We start from the raw sequence: 25,458 nt of genomic DNA on the forward strand, positions 1-25,458 counted from the left end.
TGCTGCTTGGCTCTGCCACCTTCTCAGCACATTTCTCCCCGTCTCCCAAGAGGATAGATTTTAAAGCTGTAAACCCTCAGGCTCCCACCAGCAAGCACTGGATGGAGATTTCCGGCCTCTGGGAACAGGGCTGGGCTGAGCTTTTGACTTACATGTGGACCCTGCCTTGGCAAAGAACGGGCTCTCTCAGCTTGCTCTGAACTGGAAAGAGAAGATAAAAAACACCTGGGAAATCTTATTCCCTTTATTCTCTTCAACTAATCAACATGACCACCGCTGACACAACACTGCTATTGACACACAATACTCAAAAGTGGGGCCTTTCTTCACTCCACGGGGACAAGTCAGATGAGTGGGGGCAAAAGAGTCGGGGCTGCTCACCTGAGGGGCAGGTGTGATGGAACCCCACCTCTCGGTTGTGATGGTTTCGAGCTTCCCCACCATTCAGGATTCATGGCAAGTTCTCCCGGGCTCCCTTCTGACCTCCATATCCATAGCAGTTTCAAGTTTCACCCTAAGCTCAGATCAGTTTCTACTCTCCCTTCTGCTTTCACCAATGACGCTGTGACCCTGTGTTGCGCTCCTCCATAAGGGCCTGTCTAAAGAGTCAGGCTTGCGTGGAGTTGGACAGGAGGGGTTGGCTACACTCTGCCTTCCCGACTCGCTTCCGGTGGGAAAGTGCCACAATCCCCTGGGCCTTGGCCTGACCTGGTCAGAAGGACTCGATACTGCCGCCTCCCCCAGCCTGCTCCCTGCTTAGTTCCTCCCAAGATGTAGCTCGCTCTGGGAGGAAAGCAGCTGGCTAAAGGAGTTTGGGGAGGTGGGCAACAGAGAACAGGTCACACCCCAAAGGTCTCTGACTCTGCCCCCTTTCTTGCTATGAAACCCCAGACCCCAACTAATTGTGTCCACATCATCCATTCAGTACCACAGCCAAGACCCTTGGCCCTCACCCTATGACATGCGAGCACCCTACTATGTATGCTACACCCGAGGCCTCGAAAGGCCCTCAGTCAGCCTTGACCACCCATCTTCCCCCGGACTGGCCCTGAGCCCCAAAAGCTGCTCTCCCGGACCCTTCTGGAGACTGATTCCTCAGGCCTATTTCCAAGAGGATCTGCTTCTAGTTTTACAAGGGGTTTGTTTCTACAAATGATTTTTCTTTCTGCTGCCATCTTAGAGGAAAGAAAAAACCTGCTTGGAGAACGGTCTCCTCTTCCTCAGTCTCAGAGGGACGCCTCCTCAGTCCATGCTGTCAGTAGAGGCAGGCAGGCTCCTTCTCCCCTCCTGGTGGCGCTTTCTGACCTGGCACTTGGGTGGGTGGGGCTTTATGCAGATATAATCAGGGTCTCCTCAGTCCCCCAAGACCTGCCTTTCCCTTCTCCCCAGTAGGCCTAGGCTTTTCCTCCTACAGTGTTCTAGATTTCAGCCTTTGAGGGTCATCCCTTTGGGAACAGGACAGACGGCGGGTGAAGGACTTTCACCTTTTGAACTTTTAGGTAATGGAATCAGAGGTCTCTTCCACAGGTTTGTAGGAAGCCGGGTCACCCTCTCCAGGGACGTGACTCCCCACCTGGCATCTCAGTTCTACTTGAACCACAGCACGTTACTGGGGCCGACGTGGTGTCAGTGGGCACTTCCTCCAGACCCAGCTCTGGACAGGGAGTCCTGTCCTCCTTTAAGGGTCTCTGGGGTTAAGGGGTGGGGTTCTTGTTATGGATGTTTCAAGAGTTTTGGCTCTTCGACCATTTCAGAGGACAACAGTCTCATTCCCCACCACGGGAGCAGGTTTGGCAGGGTTAATGAAAGTATGTCACTGTACGTGGTGTGTGAGGACAGGAGCCGGGCCTGGCCAGGGAGTGTGTTTCTCATCATTCTGTCTCCCTCTGAAGGTTTCTGGCTAAGGAGGAGAGGAGCCAAGTGGGTGGACTCTGTCTTCTTTCCAAGACCACAGTTGGGCTGGGCTGCTGCAACCTCAGAAGGCTCCAGGTACCCAGGTGAGGAAGGTGGTCAGGTCTCCGTGTACTCTTCAGGGACCCACGGTCCAGTCTGTGGGGTATCTGGACACCCATCACTACGTGTCCTCTTGCTGGCTCGTCCTCTTGCAGCCTTGCTAACAGCTCACGTGAGAGAATGAGGTTAAAAATCAGGTTGCTGGCTAATCCAGGCTCTCAATTCTGTCCATTCTGCTGTCCCTTGTTGCCAGAGAATCAAAGGTGGTGCTCTTAAGAGAAGTCTGGCCAGAATTTGACCACACACAGACCTCGTGTCTCTGAAGGGATTTATTCTTTGGAGGTCGACTAACAAGGCTTCTCCCTCTCTGAGGACAGAATGTAAGGAAATGGGCTGCCATAGCCTCAGGACTGGTGGCAGTTAGATTGCAGGAGAAGCCTCCCGACAGTGAGACCTGAGAATGTGGCAGGAAGGACCCTCCATCCCTGGAGGCCTCGCAGCGATGTTCCCCAGCTGAGCTGGGGAGAGGGGAGTCCTGCCTGGCTCGGGGATGTGGGGAACTCTGGTGGCCTGAGCTAGGATCTGCTTGTACTTGCAGTTTGACAAGCTTCTGAAACAGGGAGGACTGGGCAGCCTGGGGTTTGTTGGGTTCCATCTCAACGGCTTCTCCACCTTGGTTCGCTTTCCTCAAAGCACTCTAACAAATCACCCTACTCTTCCCTCCTAATTTTTGTGGTGGTTTCCTAGTCTCCTTACACTTAAAACTTTTATGCTCCCCAAACTTTGGCCTTTAAACAGGCTGGACATGTTTTTTTCTTCCCATTTTGGGGGTTCTTTCTGATCAGGAGTTCCATGGGCCTCTCCCTCTCTCACACACAATCATCTAAGACTTCCCTCGTCCCCCACAGAACCCCCAGTGCCTTGAACTGGACCTTCTCTTCCCAGTTCCTGGGTCATTTCTCCTCTGGGGAATCAGAAGTTTCCTCCTCATTCCCACGCTCCTCCCCCAGCCCAGCATTTTCCTTGGTGTCATCGTCCACGGCTCTGGCAGACGGGCTCCCTCCCATACTCTTGGGGGAGAGAACGCTGTGGAGTGAGTTCATGGGAGGTCCTTCTACACCTTCTAAGGGTCACTCCTCCCAAGTCGATGCTGTCGGATTCCCTGTGCTTCCCCGACCCTATAGTTTCACTAGGTTTTCAATACAGTTTTATAGGGTTGTCTAGAGACATATTGGGACCTCTTCCTACAATTAATAGGGCTTTTATCCACTATGGTTTATAGGGTTTTTCTGCTACAGACTTAAAGGGCTTTTTTTTTCCTACATATTTATAGGGTTTCTAACCCAACAGTTTTTCTCTACTGCCTTATAAGTGGTTCCCACCAACAATTTTAAAGGGTTATTCATCACTGATGTAAAAGCACTACTTTTACCCACAATTCTTTATCCTCTTCTTCTCTACAATCTGATAGGGTTTTCCTCCTTTCCCCACGTAACTTTTGAGGAGACCCAGTGTTCCTCTCAGGAGAGAGGCCTCTGGTCTCCAGACCCTGTTCACAGGGTGACCCCGGGGTGGCAGCTCCTATGGAGGAGGAGGGCTGAGACTTCTGTGAAGCCATCTCCACACTCGGGGCACAAATAGGGCTTTTCTTCCAAGCTGGTTTTGGGGCTTCCCCCTTCCTCATGGCTGCTGCTCTCTGTGGGTGCGGGGGCCTCTCCCTCACCTTCCTGGCTTGTGGACAGGGCGGCTGGCTCTGGGAGGGGGTCCTCAGGTATGGGGGACTTTTCTTGAGTATGGGTCTCCTGGTGCCGGATGAGAGCCAGGCGATCGAGGAAGGAGGCCCCACAATCTGAGCAGCTGTAGGGTCTGGCCCCCAGGGGGCTCCTGAGATGCTCCAGGAGGACGGAGGAGCTCTTCCCCAGCTCTGGACTCTTCTGGGCTTTCCCGCCGGCATGAACTTTCTGGTGCAGCAGCAGCTCTGAGCTGAGGGCAAAGCTTTTTTTGCATTCGGGGCATTTAAAGGGCTTTCCACTGAGGAAGGGACTGGGCCCCGCCCCTTCCCCGAGGCCAATCCGATAATCGGGAAAGAGATAGGGCTTTTCGTTGCCGTGGGTGACCTGATGCTGGAGGAGCACCGAGCGATCCAGAAAGCTCTCGCCACAGTGCGAACAGATGTAGGACTTGGAGGAGGGCAGCCCCAGCCTGTGGCTGAAACTCTCCTGCCCGTCGGGCATTTTAAAGGGTTGTCCAGGCGGGTCGGCTCTGCCCTCCGCAGCACCGGGAAAGGAATTCCCTCCAAAAGGGAGCCTGGGGGACCGGAACTGAGGCGGCTTGGGGGCGGGGTGGGCAGGGAGGCCGTCCGAATTTTTGTAGGGGTTTTCGCCAATATGGATCCTCTGATGCTGCATGAATATGCCCTCGTCGTTGAACCCCTTCCCGCAGACCAGACACTTGTGGGGTTTGGCTCCGGGGGGTGGGGTCAGCAGGGCAGGGTCCCCGAGCCCCAGGAGGCCGTCGCCCTGAGCTCTTCGGGCCGGGGTCTTGCCCCTCTCGTGGATCACCCGATGCTGCTCCAGCTCGTGCGCCTCCAAGAAGGCCTTCCCGCAGTCGGAGCACACGAAGAGGTTCTCGTCCATGTGCGTGCGCACATGCGTGATGAGGTTGGAGCTCTGGCTGAAGCTCTTGCCGCACTCAGGGCACTTGTAGGGCTTCTCGCCCGTGTGCGTGCGCCGGTGCTGGATCAGGTGCGAGCTACGGATGAAGCTCTTGCCGCAGTCGGAGCACTTGTAGGGCTTCTCGCCCGTGTGGATGCGCTGGTGGCGGATGAGGGTGGAGCTCATGATGAAGCTCTTGCCGCAGTCGGCACAGATGTAGGGCCGCTCGCCGCGGTGGATGCGCTGGTGGTTGATGAGGTTGGAGCTGACACTGAAGCTCTTGCCGCACTCAGGGCACTTGTAGGGCCGCTCGCCCGTGTGCGTGCGCTGGTGCCGCAGCAGCGTGGCGCTCAGCGTGAAGGTCTTGCCGCACACCGGGCACTTGAAGGGGTCCTCGCGCAGGTGAGTCCGCTGGTGCTTGATGAGCGTGGAGCTGTGGCCGAAGCTCTTGCCGCACTCCAGGCATTCGTAGGGCTTCTCGCCCGTGTGCGTGCGCTGGTGCTGGGTGAGCTCCGAGCTCTGGATGAAGCTCTTGCCGCACTCGGTGCAGCGGTAGGGCTTCTCACCGGCGTGGATCTTCTGGTGCTTGAGGAGGTTGTGGTTCTGGCCGAAGCGCTTGCCGCACTCGGGGCACTTGTAGGGCTTCTCGCCCGTGTGGGTGGCCTGGTGCTGGATGAGGTCCGAGCTGCGGTAGAAGGCCCGCCGGCACTCGCCGCACTTGTAGGGCTTCTCGCCTGTGTGCGAGCGCTGGTGCTTGATGAGGTTGGTGCTCTGGGTGAAGGCCTTCTCGCACTCGGTGCACTTGTAGGGCTTCTCGCCCGTGTGCGTGCGCTGGTGTTGCACCAGGTTGGAGCTCCAGCTGAAGCACTTGCCGCAGTCGGGGCACTTGTAGGGCTTCTCGCCCGTGTGCGTGCGCTGGTGCTGCACCAGGTGCGAGCTCTGCGTGAAGCTCTTCCCACACTCGGAGCAGGTGTTGGGCCGCTCACCCGTGTGGATGCGCTGGTGCCGCAGCAGCTTGGACCACTGGCTGAAGCTCTTGCCGCACTCATTGCAAATGTAGGGCTTCTCGGCGCCGGCCGGGCGGCCTTGCACTAGCTCCCGCAGGCTGGGCTCATTGGCCGGGACCACCGGGGGGCTGTTCCAGGTGGTCAGAGTCCCCCACTGCCAACTGGCCTCACAGGCCTTGGTCCAGTCTGACGGGGTCGGGACTACCTCGGGGGAGGGGGTGTCCAGAGGGGTCTGGTGGTCCGAGGGGTTGGCGTGACCCAGCGGGGCCGGGGCATCCTGGGGGCCAGAGGCATCCTGGGAGGGTGTCTCCAGGGGCATCTCTGATGGGTCCTTGAATTCTGGGCTCTGATCTGGATCTCCCAAGATGACCTCCTCCCCAGAACTTTCATGCTGAGTGCTCTCCTCTTCGTTCCCACTCTCTGCACCTACAGAGAGAAAGGGAGTCTCCAGCCCCCATCTCCTTTCAGAATCGGGGGCAGGCCTCACTTCCCTCCTCCCGGGGTTTCTCCCAGAGCCTGCGCCCCTCCCTAAATGGGGCCACTCTCTCCTCAGGACCGCCGTCCCTTCTTGTGTCCCTCACCTGGGTGACCATCGTCCGGGCTCTGTCCAGGATCCTGCAGATCTGGGCCCCAGAGCGCCGTCTCAGGTTCCATCCCGGAACTCAGGGCTGTCCAGTGCTCCAGGGACCCTGGGGGTGGGGTGGGGCAGGGAGCTGAGCCCCGGTCTGCTTTGACTCCCCCAGCCCCACTCCCCCATCTGCCCCATCCCCAGCCCTTATTTCTCCTGATGTGAACTGTAGTCTCCTACCTCCCCATTTTTCTGTGCCTTGGTTCTCACCGCAACCCCCTCCCCCTGTAGGCCTGCCTTCTGCTCCAGAGCTTAAGATCACCACTAAGCAAGTAGGTGAATTTGAGTATAATTAAAAGCTCGTCAGTCATAACCCTTTGAACCCAGACTGGGGGCTGGAGAAGCATCTGACGCCCATGGGAAAAGGAGGCTCTCACCCCACCCCTCAGATGCCCAGAGGCTGGGAAACCTGTTATTTTGTTAATCAGAGGAAGCTCATTAAGACTCTAATTTTCCTCCTTAATGGGGCTGCTAATTGGGACCAATAAACTTTGCTTATGAGCCCCACAGAGAACCAAGACTAGCTGGAACACTTAAAGAGTTAAAAAAAAGAAAAAGTAATAACCACCCTGATTTCCCTGAGGGGACAGACACGGCATTCCAAAAGACTGGAGCACTTTCCCGTTATCTAAGCACAGAAAGAAAGAGGAAGCTAGGGCTAGAGGTAGGGAGAGGGGGCAGTTTAAAGCCATCAGGGACTTCTGCAGAAACTACTTTGAGAGGGAAATGGAAAGGAAAAGAGAGACAGGATGAATGCATGCAGACCACCTGGCATGTGACAGCAGACACAGTGCCTGCCGTATGGTCCTCATCATCTCACCCCCAATCAGGTTGTCCATTTTCCTGATTAGGAAACCAATGCCCAGTGAGATTTCTTCAAGGTCACAGGCTGGGAAGTGGCAGGGCTAAGACCAGAAATGCAAGATTCTGTGTCTGGCATGTCCTGGCCTCTAAGAGAGGGAGATGACCTTGAAAGTCATGTGAAACTCACAAACGCGGGCAGATGGGGAAAGACAGCTCTGTCAGAGCCTGCTGGCCATGGGAAAGGGCTGGAGAAATTCCTGGGACCAGGTTTCCCTGGCTATGAAAGAAGGGGTTGGATCCTGACAACCCAGAGCTCTGAACAAGAAACAGAACACTCCCGGCTGAAGCCTTCCACTATGGTTCCATCCTGGCATCCCTTCTTCTAATCCATTTTCTCTTTTGTTGCTGCTGTACTCCATCCCTAACACGTACTAGGTGTCCAGTAAATTCTGGATGAATGAATGAGATGCCCCTTGCTCCTAGAGAACCTCTTTGGTCCAGTGCTTTGGAGAGGATGGCAGCAGAGGAACAGGAGCTCAGAGTGAAACACAGGCAGCTGTCACTCCCAAAACGGTGATAAGATTCCGGGATGAGGGAACAGGGCCTCAGAAGCTAAGTGCGAGAACTCTCTACAACGTTTAGACCCTTAAGAGAGACCCTGTGGGGGCCTGGGCTTTGGGTGGCCATGTGCAAAGACTCTAGAGGAGGCTGTGGGGTGGTAACCAAACTGAAGCAGGAGCTAGCTGAACCCAGGAGAGACAGGAGTTAGATTTTAGGAAGTAAATGAATTTCTTCATCTCTGCAGCTTCTTAGGCTCTGAGAATCCCCCACCCCCATCCGTAAGTGTCTGTGGGGAGGTGGCAGCCGCGATTTCTGCTAAGCTGGGGGCTGCCTGCCTATTTTGAAGAGGCCTGCTATGTTTGCTGAGGACAGGTGAGCACTCATCTACCTTGATGTCTCTGGAAAAATTCAAACTCAGCGGTCCGGGGTAGAAGGGAAAGGGTTAATGACAAGGCCCACATGGAGCAGGAAAGTGGGGAGACCGAGGGAGGTGAGAGGTGCTCGGGCCTGCACGGGTCTCGACCTCAAGCCAGCCCCACTGCGAAGGGAGAGGGAGGGCAGAAGAGCAGGAGGCTGCCTCCCAGAGAGGTGTGGAGAGCGGCCCAGGGTGACCCTGACATGGAGGCAGCTGCGGGAATGCAGCCACCCTGGCCCCGGTCCCCCCACGCCCGCACCGGCCCAGACCCTGGACTTCGGCTCCAGCCGGTCCCCGCGACCCTCCTTCCTTTCTCCAACCCCGAGCCCGGCATCCTCCCCTCCCCCGCCCCCCGGGGGCACCCAGGATTCCCGGCTCCCCCGCGGCGCCCCAGCCCCCGGCCCGGCCGAATTCCCTCTTCCCAGAATGCTCACGCCCTCCCCTCCCCCACAGCCAGACCCTCGCGCTCTTCCCAGAATCCTCGGCCCTCGCGGCCCCTGCCCGGCCCCCACCCCTACCCCGGGCGGCCGGGGGGCGGGGGAGGGGGCTCACGCCCGGGCCCGGGCCCCCGGCCTCCCGCGCCCCATTGTTCCCCGGCGGCCGTCCCGGGCCCTCCGGGCCACCCCCCCGGGAACCCAGGCGTCCCCCACTCACGGCTCTGGGGTCTGGGAAAGGCCGGAAGGCAGGATCCAGCCCCAGGGGACTTAACCCCTTGAATGCCCTGCCTCGGTGGGCGGGCTAGATGCCGAGGACTCTAGGGTCCTTCTCAAGGGGTGATCCCAAGCTGAGGACCCGGGGACCAGTTCAGGGTGACTGGGACGGAGCAGGAAGTGACCCCAGCTTCCCGGGCCCCTCTAGCCTGGAGTCAGAGCATCAGCTCTATGGGATTTAACCCTTTGCCTCCCACAGCCTGGGAAAAAAAGGAGGACGAGGAAGCCGGGAGGTGGCGGAGACGGCGCCCCTCTCTCCGTCTCCAGTGGGAGCTGATTCTCGGGGGGAACCGAGATGCCAGTGAGGGGCTCCGGATTTCTGGCCACCCTGCATCTGGCAGGGGCTCCGCCTGCCGCTCCCAGAAAGCCCGAGCTCTGATTTGGTGGCTGCTGGTCCCCTGGGGTCTGCCTTTGTTGGGACTCAGACCCACGAAGGGGTCTTGGATGTCTGGGTTGTGGGTTGGGATTAGGGGCTGGCCGGCCACACTTGGAGATGGAACATCTACAGACGAAAAAAACGGCTTAGTTGAAATAAGTGGCAGCAGCAAGCATTTGGGCTAAGGGGACCAGCACAGCCAGGAGAGATTTGTGGCAACCTGTGTCCCTGGCCCCAGCCTCCCTGGCAAGTGTGTGCCCGCCCCCGGGGCCCCAATTAGCTCTCCTTAGAGGAGGAAACTGAGGCCTGGTTGTGGCAGGAGAGAGGAGGGCCAGAGCCTTTCCCAGTAGCTCCTGGGGCACCCAGCTCAGAGCAAGAGAAAAACCCAGGTGGCCTCCCAAGGCCAGTTTATGTGGGCTCCCAATGCTTATAGCCTTGATCTCTTTTCCTCCTCACTCCAATCCACGATCATCCCTATTTTACAGGACAGGAAACTAAGGTGTGGGATGTGAGGCCATGCCATTATTTCAATTGAAAACATTTGTATATGGAAGCCTATTACCTCTGGGCACTGTGGGGAACAGAAAGGTGGGGCGACCTCAGAGTTGAACAAAAGCTGGGCTCTCTACCCTCAAGAACTCAGAAGGTTTGAGTGTGTGTGTGTGTTCAACACAAAGCAATTACAGGAGAACGTGAGTTCTGTCTGTTCAGAGACATGAGTGCGCTGGAGCCAGAGGAGGAACAAACCGTCAGAAATTGCTGTGGTGGACGCAGCTTCTCTGGGCCTACGTCTGCCGTTAGAGTGTATGGTCAGCAGGACAAGAGGCCCCGCTGGGCCTGCCTCTGTTCCTTATCAGCACTGTCACCTTCCACCTGCTCTAGCAGCCATATCTCCATCTTATCCTTGGCTTCCAACACCTTTGATACCTCGCTGTCACCTCAGGGTCTTTGCTCCTCCTGAGCCCCCTTCCCCTGCGTTTCTTGCAGCATGTTTCACCCCAACACTATCGGCCCCTCCTGCACGCACGGAGGTTAAGAGCAGCTCCATCCGGGCAGGGGCCTGGCCTCTTGTCATCACTGCCATCAGAACAGTGACTGGCAGGTAGTAGGTGCCCAGTGCACGGAATGAAGTCATCCTCCTGCCTCTTCCATCTGTTTCTGGATCAATCCCCAAGCTGGACACATGGGGCAGAGGTGGGCAGAACCTCCAGGGCACAGTCACGTTCATTCACAGACATCCCCATTCTCGCCCCCTCTCTCTGAGGGATGTGTGAGAGGGAGGCCCACATGGGATCAGAAAGGCTGGTGGGCAGATCTGACCTCCAAGGCTCTCTCCAGCCCTCCCCGGGCTACAGAAGTCTGACCGGGCCCTGGGGCAGTGGTGGGCAGGAAAGCTGTACCCGAGAGGCTCACAGAAAGAGGTGAATTTGACCTACAAGATTTTTGTCTCTCTCTTTTTTTAACTGAATAAATTGCCACCTTTAAAAAATTGGTACATTTCAGGACTTCCCTGGTGGCTCAGTGGTTAAGAATCTGCCTTACAATGCAAGAGACACTGATTCAATCCCTGACCTGGGAAGATCCCACACGCTGTGGAGCAGCTAAGCTCGTGTGCTGTAACTATTGAGCCTGTGCTCTAGAGCCCGGGGACCGCAACTACTAAACCCACGTGCTACAGCTGCTGAAGCGCCTGCACCCGAGCCTGCACCACCACAGCAGAAGCCACTGTAATGGGAAACCCACACACTGCAGCTAGAGAGGAGCCCACACAGCAACGAAGACCCAGTGCAGCCAAAAATAAATACACTTTTACATGATTACCCCCAAATTGGTACGTTTCATATAAAAATTCGAATTTTGGAAAATCCAAAGATGTGGCAACATCACCCAAATTTTCACATGGAGACAGCTGGCTGGGCGGTCGGGTCCTTCTTTAGTAGGACACTGACTTTCCAGTTTGTCACAGTCCTTGTCACTCCATTGCGTCCCCAACTGTGAGACTGAAAGGTAGTTTCAATATATTAATCATCTTTCATTATTGATACTCCAGCACCCACGTAACAGTAGCTATTAATTCTGTACCCTTTGCTCTAGGTTCACCAGGTTCAGAATGATAAATAGAATGATGATATCTGCTGACGTGGTTCCATTGATGATGCCAGGCACTGTCCCAAGGGTTTACATGTAATTCCACAAACCTTCACAACAACTCATGAAACCATTATTATTATTATTTGAGGATAGAGTGAGTCACTGGGACACAAGTTTCTAGGAATGAGATAAATTCAAACCCAGGCATGCTGACTTCAGAAACATCATGGCTCTTAACCATGACTCAGGTTGGCTGTGTGTGTGTGTGTGTCTGGGACCACAGGGTAAACCTCTCGACCCCACCATTCTCTCCTCCACTAGCTCCAGAAGCTGGAGAGAGGAATTGGGAAGGGCGGGCACCCTGGGTGGGCCAAGCCATTCTCCAGACAGATTCCTGTCCTACTTCTAGGGAGGCAGAGGGCGCTCTGAAGGTGGGGGTGTGCTGTTCTGTTGCCTATAGTCAGATGGCGCAGTAGCCATGAAGGAGACCCTCCTGCCAGGGAAATTTCTGGAAGGATGAGGATTGACTCCTTGCCTTTCATGGACAGCCCACTGCCATGTTCTTCTTGGCCACAGCTCACCAGCCTCCTCTGTGACCCCTTAATACACGACCTTGTGCCCAGAAGCCAGGTTACACTGAGAGCAGTAAGGTCCTGAAGGTGGTTAGGTGTGTGTCTGTGTTCAGTCATATCCCCCTCTTTGCAACCCCATGGACTGCACCCTGCCAGGCTCCTCTGTCCATGGAATTTTCCAGACAAAGGTATTGGAGTGGGTTGCCATTTCCTGCTCCAGAGGATCTTCCTGACTCAGGGGCTGAACCCGAGTCTCTTGTGTCTCCTGCATTGACAGGCAGGTTCTTTATCACTGTTGCCGCCCTGTGATCCCCTGGAGGTGGATCCTGGTCAAAACCCTGCTCCATCTTCACTGCCAGTGTGGTCTTGGGCAACTCACTTTGCCTCTTAGAGATTTAGCTACCTCTTCTTTGGAAAGAGGATAAGCCTTGTTTTCCAAGGGACGGGAGGGTTACCTGAGGTGATGCAAGAATTCAGAGCTGACCAGCTCTAGCCAGGTCTGCCTCAGTCCTCCTTGTCAGAGCGCACAGCCCTCAGCCTGGTGGGCAGGAGAGCCAGGAATCTGGAAACCGTGTCCTGGGTCATCTGGGAGGATGTGGGGCCATGACTAGACATCCCCTGCTTTGTGGATAGGGATGCTCTCAAGGCAGGAGGCAAGGGCTGGGAAGGTGAAGCCAGAGGAGGCCACTCACCTCACCACCCCAGGCACCTTGCTGTGAGGACACCTTTCTAGCCACAGGCAGAAAGGCTGCCAGACGCTGCCACCAGAAAAGGATGGCCCTTCTACCCCCAAGATATGCATGCTGGAGGCGTGCAGGCCCCTGTGGGTCTCCTGGGCACCAAGCCTTTCTGTGTCTCCCACTTTGATTACAGCAAACAGCCTTCATTCAGCCTCCATGACCTTCCCTCAGTTCCAATGGGCAGATTCAAGTAATTGTTACTTAGGAAAGGGAGTCGATGGGAGACTGAGGAGAAGCACTCATAAGCAGCCTTGAGAGCAAGGGCCTATTTCCCCATCAAGCCCTGGTTGGGGAACAAAAATCCCCAAAGTCGTGCGGCCAAACAACAACAACAAAAACTGGGTGACATATATTCTCAGAGATGTTCATTAAAGTTTTACGTGTAAGAGCACAAAATTGAGGCAATGTAAATATTCAACCACAGGAAAAATAACTCAGCACAATATAGTATAGGTGGTAGATACGGGAGGAATTGTACATACAGCTATTAAAAGTATGGCTGTGAACGACTTCCCTGGTGGTAGAGTGGATAGGAATCCGCCTGCCAATGCAGGGGACACAGGTTCAGTTCCTGGTCTGGGAAGACTCCACATGCAGAGAGCAACTAAGCCCATGCGCCACAACTCCTGAGCCTGCATGCTGCAACTACTGAAGCCTGGGTGCCTAGAGCCTGCACTCCACAGCAAGAGAAGCCAGCACGGTGAGAAGCCTGTGCATCTCAAGGGAAAAGAGCCCCCACTTGCTTCAAGTAGGGAAGGCCCACGCACAGCCACAAAGACCCAGAGCAACGAAAAAGAAAGAAATAAAATAATTTTTAAACTATATGACTGTGAAGGCAATGAAGAAACAAAAACTGACAACTAAGTTTTTAAAGCTTAGAAAAACAGAAGAAGGAAATATAATAATAGGCAAAAATGGTTGGACTAGGGGCAGGTAAAAAATGAGTGAGTTCATTTGTTAACTGAAGTACAGTTGACTTACAATACTGTGTGATTTTCAGGTGTATGATTTGATTTTCACATATTTAGTATGGCTATACTACTTATCTAGTGCAAAATCCCCAATATATTATTTCTTGCCTTTGTGATAATAGCCACAAACAGGCATGAGGTGATATCTCACTGTTGAATTGATTTGCTTTCTGTTAATAATTGGTGATGTTGAACATCTTTTCACGTGCTTGTTGACCATCTGTACAGCTTCTTTGGAAAAATATCTGTTCAGCCCCTCTGCCCATTGTTTAAATTAACTGCTGCGGGCTCTCTAGTTGTGGCACACAGGCTCTGGAGTGCTGCATGCGGGCTTAGTTTCTCTGCAACATGTGGGATCTTAGTTCCCCGTGTGCGTGTGAAGTCATATTAGTTGTGTCCGACTCTTTGTGATGCTATGGACCGTAGCTCTCCAACTCCTCTGTCCATGGGATTCTCCAGGCAAGAATACTGGAGTGGGTTGCCATTTCCTTCTCCAGAGGATCTTCCTGACCCAGGGATTGAACCCGCATCTCTTAAGTCTTGTGCACTGGCGGGCGGGTTCTTTACCACTAGCGCCACCCACTAGGGATCAAAGCCACAGCCCCCACATTGGAAGGCAGATTCTTAATCACTGAACCATGTAGGTTGTCTTTTCATTGTATCGATGGTCTCCTTTGTTGTGCAGAAACTCTTTAGTTTGATGTAGTCCTTTTGCTTTATTTTTGCTTTTGTTTTTCTTGTCTGAGGAGTCATATCTAGAAAGATATTGCTAAGACCATGCATGACACCTCTTAGACGAGGATTCAGAATGAATGAGCACTGTGTCACTGTCAATCCCTATTCTTGTATTCACTGGGTAAGTGACATGAATGTTGTCTGGTTGTATGGTTCTTTGTGGGCTCCTAGTGATCACCACCGGAGAAGGCAATGGCACCCCACTCCAGTACTCTTGCCTGGAAAATCCCATGCATGGAGGAGCCTGGAAAGCTGCAGTCCATGGGGTCGCTGAGGGTCGGACACGACTGAGCGACTTCACTTTTCACTTTCATGCATTGGAGAAGGAAATGGCAACCCACTCCAGTGTTATTGCCTGGAGAATCCCAGAGACAGGGGAGCCTGGTGGGCTGCCGTCTATGGGGTTGCACAGAGTCAGACACGACTGAAGTGACTTAGCAGCAGCAGCAGCAGTGATCACCACTTTCCTATGGGAACCTTAGGGGTTGAGCTTTGTAAGGTTATTATCACTTGACTGATGCCCTCTTTTTTTTTTTTGGCCATACTACATCTTATTTCCCTGACCAGAGATTGAACGCAGGAACTCTGCAGTGGAAATATGGAGTCCTAACCGCTGGACCACCAGGTAAGTGAAAGTCCCTAACTGATGCCTTTGGACTGCTGAGAGATCCTTGTTTTGCTCTGTAGGTTTGTTTATTTCCAAATACTGTTTCATGTGGAGAACTGTGAAGTCAGATATGTAGCCTTTCTCTAAGATTTATGGCCTCAGATATTAAAACGACATCTTTTTGAAGTTGGTACCATAAGAGTTGTTGTTATTGTTCAGTCACTAAGTTGAGTCCAACTCTTTTCGACCCCATGGACAGCAGCATCCCAGGCTGCTCTGTCCTCCACTGTCTCCCAGAGTTTGCTCAGATACATGTCCATTGAGTCAATGATGCTATCTACCAATCTTATCCTCTTCCGTCCCTTCTCCTTTTGCCTTCAGTCTTTCCCAGCATCAGGGTCTTTTCCAATGAATCAGCTCTTCACATAAGGTCGCCAAAGTGTTAGAGCTTCAGCTTCAGCAACAGTCCTTCCAATGAATATTCAGGACTGATTTCCTTTGGGATTGACTGATTTGATCTCCTTGCAGTCCAAGGAGGTGACAGAATTCCAGCTGAGCTCTTTAAAATCCTAAAAGATGATATCATTAAAGTGCTGCACTCAATATGTCAGAAAATTTGGAAAACTGCAGTGGCCACAGGCTGGGAAAAGGTCAGTTTTCATTCCAGTTCCAAAGAAGGGCAATGCCAAAAAATGTTCAGACTACCATACAGTTGCACTCATTTCACATGCTAGCAAGGTTATACACAAAATCCTTCAAGCTAGACTTTGGCAGTACATGAGCCAAGAACTTCCAGATGTACAAGTTAGGTTTCTAAGAGACAGAAAAACCAGAGATCAAATTGCCAACATATGCTGGATCATAGAGAAATCAAGGGAATTCTAGGAAAACATCTACTTCTGCTTCATTGACTACGCTAAAGCCTTTGACTGTGTGGATCCCAACAAACCATAAGGGAGATAAGGGATCTGGCAGTTGTGTCTGTTTCTTTATTTGTACCTTGCTTGGTTTCAAAAAAGGACTTGAAGCATTACAACAGGTGCCTGGCATCTAGTAAGCCTCCCAGCCATTAAAATGCTGGCCATCATTACCAATTGTAGCTGTGGAAGCAGAGTATCATGATCAAGACAAAAAATAAAATGGCAGAGGGAAAATAAGTGGAGAAATGATAACATGAATCCAGGCTTGGTGTACAATACATACGTATAAAGCTTTGTTTGTACAATTGCTCAAAGTGGGTTTTAGTACATCAACTCTACTCCAATAAAAATGTGTTTTAAAAGTGGGTTATAGATTTGCTGAGCTTTCTAGAGGCGCCAGCAAATATTGGTTACAAAATTCATATGAGGACTTCCCTGGTGGCACAGTGGATAGGAGTCCACCTGTCAGGGCAGGGGACAAAGGTTTGATCTCTCCTCCAGGAAGATTCCACACGACACGGGGCAACTAAGTCCATGGGCCACAACTATGGAGCCTGTGCTATAGAGCCTGCGAGCTGCGACTACTGAGCCTGCGTGCCGCAACGACTAAAGCCAGCGTACCTAAAGCTTGTGCTTCACAGCAAGAGAGGCCGCCGCAGCACAGCAATGAGTAGCTCCTGCTTGCCGCAACTAGAGAGAAAGCCTGCGTTCAGCAATGAAGACCCAGTGCATCAAAAAGAAATAAGTTAATTAAAAAATGCATATAAGGTTTGGGAGAAAGTTCTCCTGTGAGCTCTCATCAAGATGACATTTTATGATGCCAAGGGTCATATCCTCAACCCATCCCCTAATTCTGATCGAGTCCAACACAGAGACAGATGGCAAGCAAAGTCCCAGTGGGGCAGGACATGCAGCGTGGCTACTGTAAATTCAACCAGTTTTAAAGACACTGTTACAGATTACACATCCCAGTCATAAACAATCTCAATATGGGGATTAGCTACAACATGTGCCTTTTGGCTCTTTGGGGTTGGTAGATAAATGCACAGTAATATCTCTTCCTTGTCAGTTCCAGGGGCCATACACAAAAAATGAAATGGTGGCCCTAAGAAATACCTAGCATACAGGGCTTCCCTGGCAGTCCAGTGGTTAAGACTCTGCGCTTCCACTGCAGGGGGGCTCAGGTTCAATCCCTGGAGGGGAAATTGGGATCCTGCATGCCATGCAGCTTGGCCAAAAGAAAAAAAAAAAGAAATACCTAGCTGATAAGAAGATGGCTTGAAACAAAACCAGTTTTTGGAGTTTTTTTTTTTTTTTTAAGTAGTTATTTATTTGGGTGCGTCGGGTCTTAGTTGCTGCAAACTGGATTTTGTTGTAGTAGCTATGGTGCACAGACTTAGTGGTCCCGTGACATGTGGAACCTAGTTCCCCAGCCAGGGATCGCAACTTCGTCCCCAGCATTGCAAGGCAGATTCTTAATCACTGCACCATCAGGGAAGTCCCTTGCAGGTTTGTTTGTCTGATTTTTCACACTTGAGATCTGATCACTAGATTTGGAAAAAGACTGCCTTTTACAGGGGCAATCAAGTTGTTTTGGCTTCCAGCTACTCAATCTTCAGCTTATCTGTCCAGCCTTCTTCCTCTTTCTCAGATGTCTAGGGCTCAGGTTTAACCTCTTTCCTTCCATATTAACATGCTTTTTTTTTTTTTTGGCCACACTGCATGACTTGCAGGATCCTATCTCCCTGACCAGGGACTGAACCCACGGCAGCAGTGCAAGCTCCAAGTCCTAACCACTGGACTGCCAGGGAACTCCCAAGAGTTGGCACACATTTCCATGAGTTATTTTAGTTTTTGCCATTGTTCTGGCAGGTGGCTATGGTTGCCCCTATTTTATGCTGAAGAGTTAGAAGTTCAGAAATATATGAAGTAGCTGCCCAAGGTCACCTGGTTAGGTAAGAGCTGTGATTATTGCAGCCTGATGGGATTCAATGTCTTTCCTCTCCCCTACACCATGCCGTTATACTCACAAGTCATCCACTGGATGGTCTGATTGAGAATTCCAGCTGAGTTAAACATCAAGACTGCTGGCCTTTGGTTTGTATTATTAACATCTTTTCCCTATTTTGAAAATTGTTATTTCATTTGTCTATCTTTTGTACATCCTTCTCCAAGGAATCAGGTGGCTTAGAGCTCACTGGCAAATTATTTTCCTTGTTCAAGTGGGATCAGAAGATGTGACTTAGTTCAAAGAAGCACAATGCTTTCTTAAAATCTCACACCTCCAATGTCACATTTCCATTTTCTCTTGCCACTGTTGGTTATAAAACAAATTTCATAATGCAAATAAAAACAACCGTGAAACACTAAGAAATCTTCAAATATAAATAGTTTGATTATATGATTTGTGGAGAAGCCATCTCAAACAAGAAAATCTCAACAAGTAAGAAGATCCATCTCAGTGCCTCCTAGAAGGAAGGGAAAATTGGCTAAACTGATCAAAATTCAAAACACCCACAGCCTTTGACCCACCAGTTCCATTTCTAGATCGTACAGGCTTGGTGACACATGTGGCATGCAAAAATGTAGGCATAATCCTATGCATTGAAATGTTGTTTCTATAGCAAAAGACTGTGTATAATGTACATGTCCAGGACTTCCCTGCTGATCCAGTGGTTAAGAATCCACCTTGCAATGCAGGGCACTCAGGTTCGATCCCCGGTCAGGGAACTAAGATCCCACATGCTGCAGAGCAACAAAGCCAATTTGAGAGCCTGAGCCTGAGCCTGAGCCTGAGCCTGAGCCTGAGCCACAACTAGAGAGCCTGAGCGCCACAACAAAAGATCCCACGTGCCACAACTAAGACCCAATGAAGCCAAGTAAAAACAACTAAACAAAAAAACAAAAACCTACATGTCCACCAATAGGGGAACTGATTAAATAAATTATGGCCTAAACATATAACGGGGCTTCCCTGGTGGCTCAGTGGTAAAGAATCCACCCACAATGCAAGAGACCTGGGTTCAATCCCTGGGTGGGGAAGATCCCCTGGAGAAGGAAACGGCAACCCACTCCAGTATTCTTGCCTGGAGAATTCCATGGACAGAGGAGCCTGGTGGGCTGAAGTCCACAGAGTCACAAAGAATCGGACCTTGTGAAGTGACTTAACAAGCATCCTGTTTGGTTTCCTCACTGGAGAAAGTGTGTGTGCCCTTTGAACCAGTGTGGCCTCACACTCCTCTTCCTGCCCGGGTACATGGAGTGAGAATTCATATCCTGTTCTGACTGAACAGTCCTGACTAAATCACTGACTCGTAGAGTGATCCTGGGAAAGCCCAGCACGTTCTCACAGAAATGACAAGATAGACGCTAATGTCCAGCCCTCTCAAACCTTCAGCCAGGCAGAGGGAGCAGCGTGCCTAAGGACATAGTAAGCGAGGGTAAGAAAGATGGTGCCTGCCAACTCTGGATCTTCATCTCCCATCGCCCCTCACCCCTTTCACTCACAGCTTCCTGACCCACCCTCTCCTGGGCTGCTCTCCTGCACGTCTGTCTAGTTGCTACATCCCTAGGGAATGAAAGGACAGCTGCCCACTTCCTCCAGGCTTCCACACTCTCCGAGGACCTTTAGTCGGACTAAGCGCTAGAGCCCAGTGAAAACTTCCCAGAGGGACCCTGAGCAGGAAGAAATGGCCAATCAGACTGGCCCCTGAGGTTTCCACAGGGTGTGTGAAAGGTTGGGCTGGATGGTAATAGTTTTTGAAAGTAAAAACATGGTTTTAATTTATCCTTAAAATGTATACTCAATGCCTTTCTCTCTTTGGATGTCTGCAGCTTGCTGCTGCTGCTTTTTTTAACTTGCTTCTTTTTAAGGTCACAAGAGCCTTTTCTTCAGGTGAAGATGGTGTCCATCCTGGGGAGAAATTAGGTGCTTTTGCACAGCCTCCTCAGCCCTGGACTCTCTAGACATTCATGTTTGTGACATCACACACATGGTTTTAGTTTTGATGGTTTCCATGCTTTTAGCTTGGAATTTCCAGAAAAAGTTTGAAAACTCAGAGATGCAGTGTGAGGAGAAGAGGCACGTGACCTGGGGCTTTGAGGGCTTTCAGTTCAAATCAGACTCTAACCTACATACACTCAGTTACCCATAAAATGGGAAGAATACTCCCTTCACAAGTGTCCCACAGCCACTGAGATCAGGTCTACAAGGATCCTAGCAAGAAGGTCCACAATCAACAGCAGCCCCTTAACTAGCCTCTCTATGGTGTTCCTGATGTTCCTGTTGCAGAACTGACCTTCTACCAACAGCCATTTTAAAAAAGGAAGCAGTAAGGAATTGGCTGGCGGTCCAGAGGTTAGAACTCCGCGCCAGTTCAATACTGGGTCGGAGAACTAAGATTCCACAAGCCATGCTACCAAAACCACTACCGCCACAACAAAACGTAGCAGTACAAACAAACAAACACTAGCATTTATTGAGCACTTATTATGTGTCAAGCGCACTTAAGGGCTTGCATATATTAATTCATTGAATCCATACAGAAAGGCTTTGAGCTAGCTCGGTTATGTTTGCAAAGAAAGCCAAGGCTCAGAGAAGAGGAGTAACAGCCGAGCTGGTTTAGAAACCCAGGCAGTTGGGCTCTGCTCCTCCCCCTGATCTGGGCACCAGAATCATCAAAACGTCCTCCAGAGTGAACACTAGGCAACTTGGCCCTTCTCAGGGAGCCAAGGGAACTAATTCCTCCAGTTGCAGCTTTCTGCCGGGGTCGAAGGGGTTATTCCCACTGAGACGCCTGCACCCCAGGCTCCTAGAGAGGCCGCGTTGGGGGCGGGAGGAAACTTTGCTTCCGGCGGTGCGAGGGTTTGGGAATCGGGAATCCGGTGCGCTGGCTACCGGTTGCGGCTCTCTGCCCCGCCTCGCCCGGAGCCCCACGGTGGGGCGGATGAGCCCTGGGCGGGCAGAGGGGTAGGGCTCCCCGAAAGGCATCCCTGACCCCCGGGATCTAGAAAGGGGGGACTCTGAATTGGGGTGGCGAAGGCCTGCCCTTCCAGAACAGAGGTCCCCCCGGCGTGTGGGGGGAGACGCCGGTGAACTTGGCCGCCCCTGGAGGGTTCTGATCTCCCCGGTCGCAGGCTGTCACGGGGAGGCGCGGGGCGGGGGGCCGTTTTTCCTGGAAGCGCCAGCCTCCCGGTCCCCCGCCGGCCCCTCCCCGAGACCTCGAACCTTCCAGAGCCCCGGGTAAGAAAGCGCTCGCTCCTTCCTCCCCGCTCCCTAGTGCTGGCCCGTCCCCCTCCTCCTTAACTCTACAGCTGCCCCGAGAAGCCTGTGGTATCGGCCCCATCTTGTAGGCGACTGTTTTATAAAGTCAGTTTATAAACGGGCTTGTCCCAGACTCTCAGGGTCAGGAGCGGAGGCAGGAACGCGCGTCGCGCTTCCAGGCCCGCGGGCTCAGGACCCGGTCAGCTGGGGCGATGGGTTAGCATCCGGCTACCTTCTCTGAACCAAGCAGGTCTGAAACCAGCCCCGTTGTCCTTTCTATTTGAGAGATGGCTGTGTCATTCTAAGTCAAGTTGGAAGCCCAGTTATCTTTTCTCTTGCCACACCACTCTGCTTCCTTCATCTTCTTACCAACTTGTAATCTTTTATTTTTTAATCTATTAAACTAAAGCTGTCTATGGACTCAAATCAGATCTCTGTAAGCATGGCATTCAAGGCCAGTTGAAACTTGGCTTCAGCCCATGTCTAACTTGATTTCTCTTGGTTCCCTAAGTAGAACCCTAAGTAGCAGAGTTTTCTTTTCAAAATTCGAATTGATATTTACTTTAACATTGGGAGACTTCATTAAGCACACACACACAGATGTCCAGCTTATGATCCATCAGTAGAGCTGGAAACAGCTGGCCCAGGTTCTTGCCTCCAGCATCTGGTTTGAACCAAGTGGTGCCTAACCCCCTTTTAGGTAGGGCTCTGCTCCCTGTGTAGTCCCATCCACTCTGAGCCCTCTCTGTCTCGGCCAGAGGATCAGCTGTTGTGCTTGCATTGATGTTTTTCCTAGAATGGAGATGCAGGTTTTTGGTTCCTGGGACTCTGTCAGTTCAGTTCAGTCGCTCAGTTCTGTCTGACTCCGCAACCCCATGGACTGCAGCATACCGTACCTCCCTGTCCATCACCAACTCCCGGAGCTCGCTCAGACTCATGTCTGTGGAGTCCCTGAGGCCATCTGACCATCTCATCCTCTGTTGTCTCCTTCTCCTCCCACCTTTAATCTTTCCCAGCATCAGGATCTTTTCCAAGGAGTCAGTTCTTCACATCAGATGGCCAAAGTATTGGAGTTTCAGCTTCAGCATCTGTCCTTCCAATGACTATTCAGGACCGATTTCCTTTAGGATGGACTGGTTGGATCTCCTTGCAGTCCAAGGGACTCTCAAGAGTCTTCTCCAACACCACAATTCAAAAGCATCAATTATTCGGCACTTAGCTTTCTTTATAGTCCAACTCTCACACCCATACATGACTACTGGAAAAACGATAGCTTTGACTAGATGGACCTTTGTTGGCAAAGTAATGTCTCTGCTTTTTAATATGCTGTCTAGGTTGGTCATAATTTTTCTTCCAAGGAGCAAGCGTCTTTTAATTTCATGGCTGCAGTCACCATCTGCAGTGATTTTGGAGCCCAAGAAAATAAACTGTTTCCGTTGTTTCCCCATCTATTTCCCATGAAGTGATGGGACTGGATACCATGATCTTAGTTTTCTGAATGTTGAGTTTCAAGCCAACTTTTTCACTCTCCTCTTTCACTTTCATCAAGAGGCTCTTTAGTTCTTCACTTTCTGCCATAAAGTTGGTGTCATCTGCATATCTAAGGTTATTGATATTTCTCCTGGCAATCTTGATTCCAGCTTGTGTTTCATCCAGTCCAGCATCTCACATGATGTACTCTGCATAGAAGTTAAATAAGCAGGGTGACAATATACAGCCTTGATGTACTCCTTTCCCGATTTAGAACCAGTCTGTTGTTCCATGTCCAGTTCTAACTGATACTTCTTGACCTGCATACAGATTTCTCAGGAGGCAGGTAAGGTAGTCTGGTATTCCCATCTCTTTTAAGAATTTTCCAGTTTGCTGTGATACACACAGTCAAAGGCTTTGGCATAGTCAATAAAGCAGAAATAGACATTTTTCTGGAACTGTCTTGCTTTTTTTTATGATCCAAGGGATGTTGTCAATTTGATCTCTGGTTCCTCTGCCTTTTCTAAATCCAGCTTGAATGTCTGGAAGTTCACAGTTCACATACTATTGAAGCCTGGCTTGGAGAATTTTGAGCATTATTTTGGTAGCATGTGAAATGAGTGCAATGGTGTGGTAGTTTGAACACTTTTTGGCTTTGCCATTCTTTGGGATTGGAATGAAAACTGACCTTTTCCAGTCCTGTGGCTACTGCTGAGTTTTCCAAATTTACTGGCATATTGAGTGCAGCACTTTCACAGCATCATCTTTTAGGATTTGAAATAGCTCAATTGGAATTCCATCACCTCCACTAGCTTTGTTCATAGTGATGCTTCCTAAGGCTCACTTGACTTCACATTCCAGGATGTCTGTCTCTAGGTGAGTGATCACCATTGTGGTTATCTGGGTCATGAATATCTTTTTTGCACAGTTCTTCTGTGTATTCTTGCCACCTCTTCTTAGTATCTTTTGCTTCTCTTAGGTCCATACCATTTCTGTCCTTTTTTGTGCCCATCTTTGCATGAAATGTTCTTTTGGTATCTCTAATTTTCTTGAAGAGATCTCTCATCTTTCCCATTCTATTGTTTTCCTCTATTTCTTTGCATTGATCACTGAGGAAGGCTTATCTCTCCATGCTATTCTTTGGAGCTCTGCATTCAAATGGGTATATCTTTCCTTTTCTCCTTTGCCTTTAGCTTCTCTTCTTTACTCAGCTCTTTGTAAGGCCTCCTCAGACAACCATTTTGGCTTTTTGCATTTCTTTTTCTTGGGGATGGTCTTGATCACCACCCCAGGTACAATGTCACGGACCTCCAGACCTCCATCCATAGTTCACCAGGCTTTCTGTCTATCAGATCTAATCCCTCGAATCTGTTTGTCACTTCCACTGTATAGCACCTAAAGCCACTGATTCTTTGCGACCCCCATGGACTGTAGTCTGCCAGGCTTCTCTGTCCATGGAATTCTCCAGGCAAGAATACTGGAGTAGGTAGCTGTTCCCTTCTCCAGGGTATCTTTCCAACCCAGGGATCAAACCCAGGTCTCCAGCATTGCAGCCAGATTCTTTACCAGCTGAGCTACCAGGGAAGCCCGGGTCTCTCAAAAGGACTCAAGTCGAAAGTAAACCCAGAGGGACCTGTGTGCAAAGAACACAGAGAGGGACTTACTTCCCTGGTGGTCTGGTGGTTAAGACTCCCTGCTCCAGTACAAGGGGCATGGGTTCAGTCCCTGGTGAGGGAACTATGGTCCTACATGCCACATGGTGCAGCCAGAAAAAAATAAAGACAACAGGAAGTATGCGCCCAGGCTCCTTCACACTTTTCCTTTTCTTTCTTGGACTCCATTCCATTTGAATCCTACAGAAACACTCATATCCAGCTATTTTGCCTCACAGCCTCTCAGATGAACCATATCTTTGCAGTGTCTTCTCCAGTGAGTAGATTGTTTAGCAGTGTCCACAGCTAGTCCTATTCCATGAAACCTTCCCCAACAACCAAACATCCAACTACCTGCATCCATCTCATCAGTATTTCTAGAGGCTGGGCACTGGGTTAGATGAGCATGACTAAGCCACCACTGTTTCTGCTCCCCTCTAGACTTCTGTGGCTGCTCCTGAATCAACATCTCACACATGCTAGGCGGTCAATAAATGACTATGCTTGTGTTTAGTCGTGTCCGACTCTCTGTGACCCCATAGACTGTAGCCCGCCAGGCTCCTCCGTCCGTGGGATTCTCCAGGCAAGAATACTGGAGTGGGTCGCAGTCCATGGGGTCACAGAGAGTCAGACAGGACTGAGCGACTTCACTTTCAATTTTCACTTTCATGCCTTGGAAAAGGAAATGGCAACCCACTCTAGTGTTCTTCCCTGGAGAATCTCAGGGACGGGGGAGCCTGGTGGGCTGCTGTCTATGGGGTCGCACAGAGTTGGACACGACTGAAGTGACTTAGCAGTAGCAGCCACTTCTTCCTCCAGAGGATCTTCCCAACCCAGAGATCAAACCTGAGTCTCCAGTGTCGCCTGCATTGCAGGTGGATTCTTTACCTGCTGAGCCATCAGGGAAGCCCCAGTAAGTAATTATCAGCTAGTAGATGGCCCAGTCATACATGTCCTATTCCTTTGGTTGAACTGTAAGGTCTTTGAGCATGGGGTCCAAATGGGATCTATCTTCACTGCCCTAGCAACCATTACTGTTCCTGGCACACAGCAGACACGTGGTTATGGCTAAGGAAATAAGAGCCATAAGGAGATGCCCCAGACAATAAGTATCAAATTTCAGCCCAGTCCCAAGGCTGGAAGCAGCACCCCCTGCTCCCCATGTCCTAGTGCTGCAGAAGAATGGAGAGGCAGCCCCAGAGAAGAGAGAACAGAGGCTTACTCAGTCCTGACAGCCAGGAGCGCGTCACAGACCCCTGGCCAGGAGGCTTCGCTCGAAATTCAGCTAAAGTTACATCTCTAACCGAGCTGTATCCATGTGACCTTGTG

The 25,458-nt window shown here is 51.2% G+C and overlaps 1 protein-coding gene across 3 annotated transcripts; it reads right to left on the reverse strand.

Moving 5' to 3' along the window:
* Positions 1-230: 230 nt before the first annotated feature.
* ZNF629 (zinc finger protein 629) lies at positions 231-25,458 on the reverse strand. 3 transcript variants are annotated; one of them, XM_070779925.1, is made up of 3 exons: positions 25,352-25,458; positions 6,196-6,303; positions 231-6,040 (listed from the first exon to the last, which is right to left on the reverse strand). In XM_070779925.1, exons 2-3 carry the CDS (start codon positions 6,266-6,268, stop codon positions 3,507-3,509), a joined length of 2,607 nt encoding a protein of 868 aa, XP_070636026.1. In that variant the 5' UTR covers positions 6,269-6,303; positions 25,352-25,458; the 3' UTR covers positions 231-3,506. The 3 variants fall into 3 exon arrangements, with proteins under 3 accessions (XP_070636026.1, XP_019843495.2, XP_070636025.1); XM_019987936.2 differs by lacking the exon at positions 25,352-25,458 and adding an exon at positions 8,677-8,866; XM_070779924.1 differs by lacking the exon at positions 25,352-25,458 and adding an exon at positions 7,479-7,559.

Source organism: Bos indicus, chromosome 25 (assembly GCF_029378745.1).
Source record: "Bos indicus isolate NIAB-ARS_2022 breed Sahiwal x Tharparkar chromosome 25, NIAB-ARS_B.indTharparkar_mat_pri_1.0, whole genome shotgun sequence".
In the NCBI taxonomy this organism is placed as follows: domain Eukaryota; kingdom Metazoa; phylum Chordata; class Mammalia; order Artiodactyla; family Bovidae; genus Bos; species Bos indicus.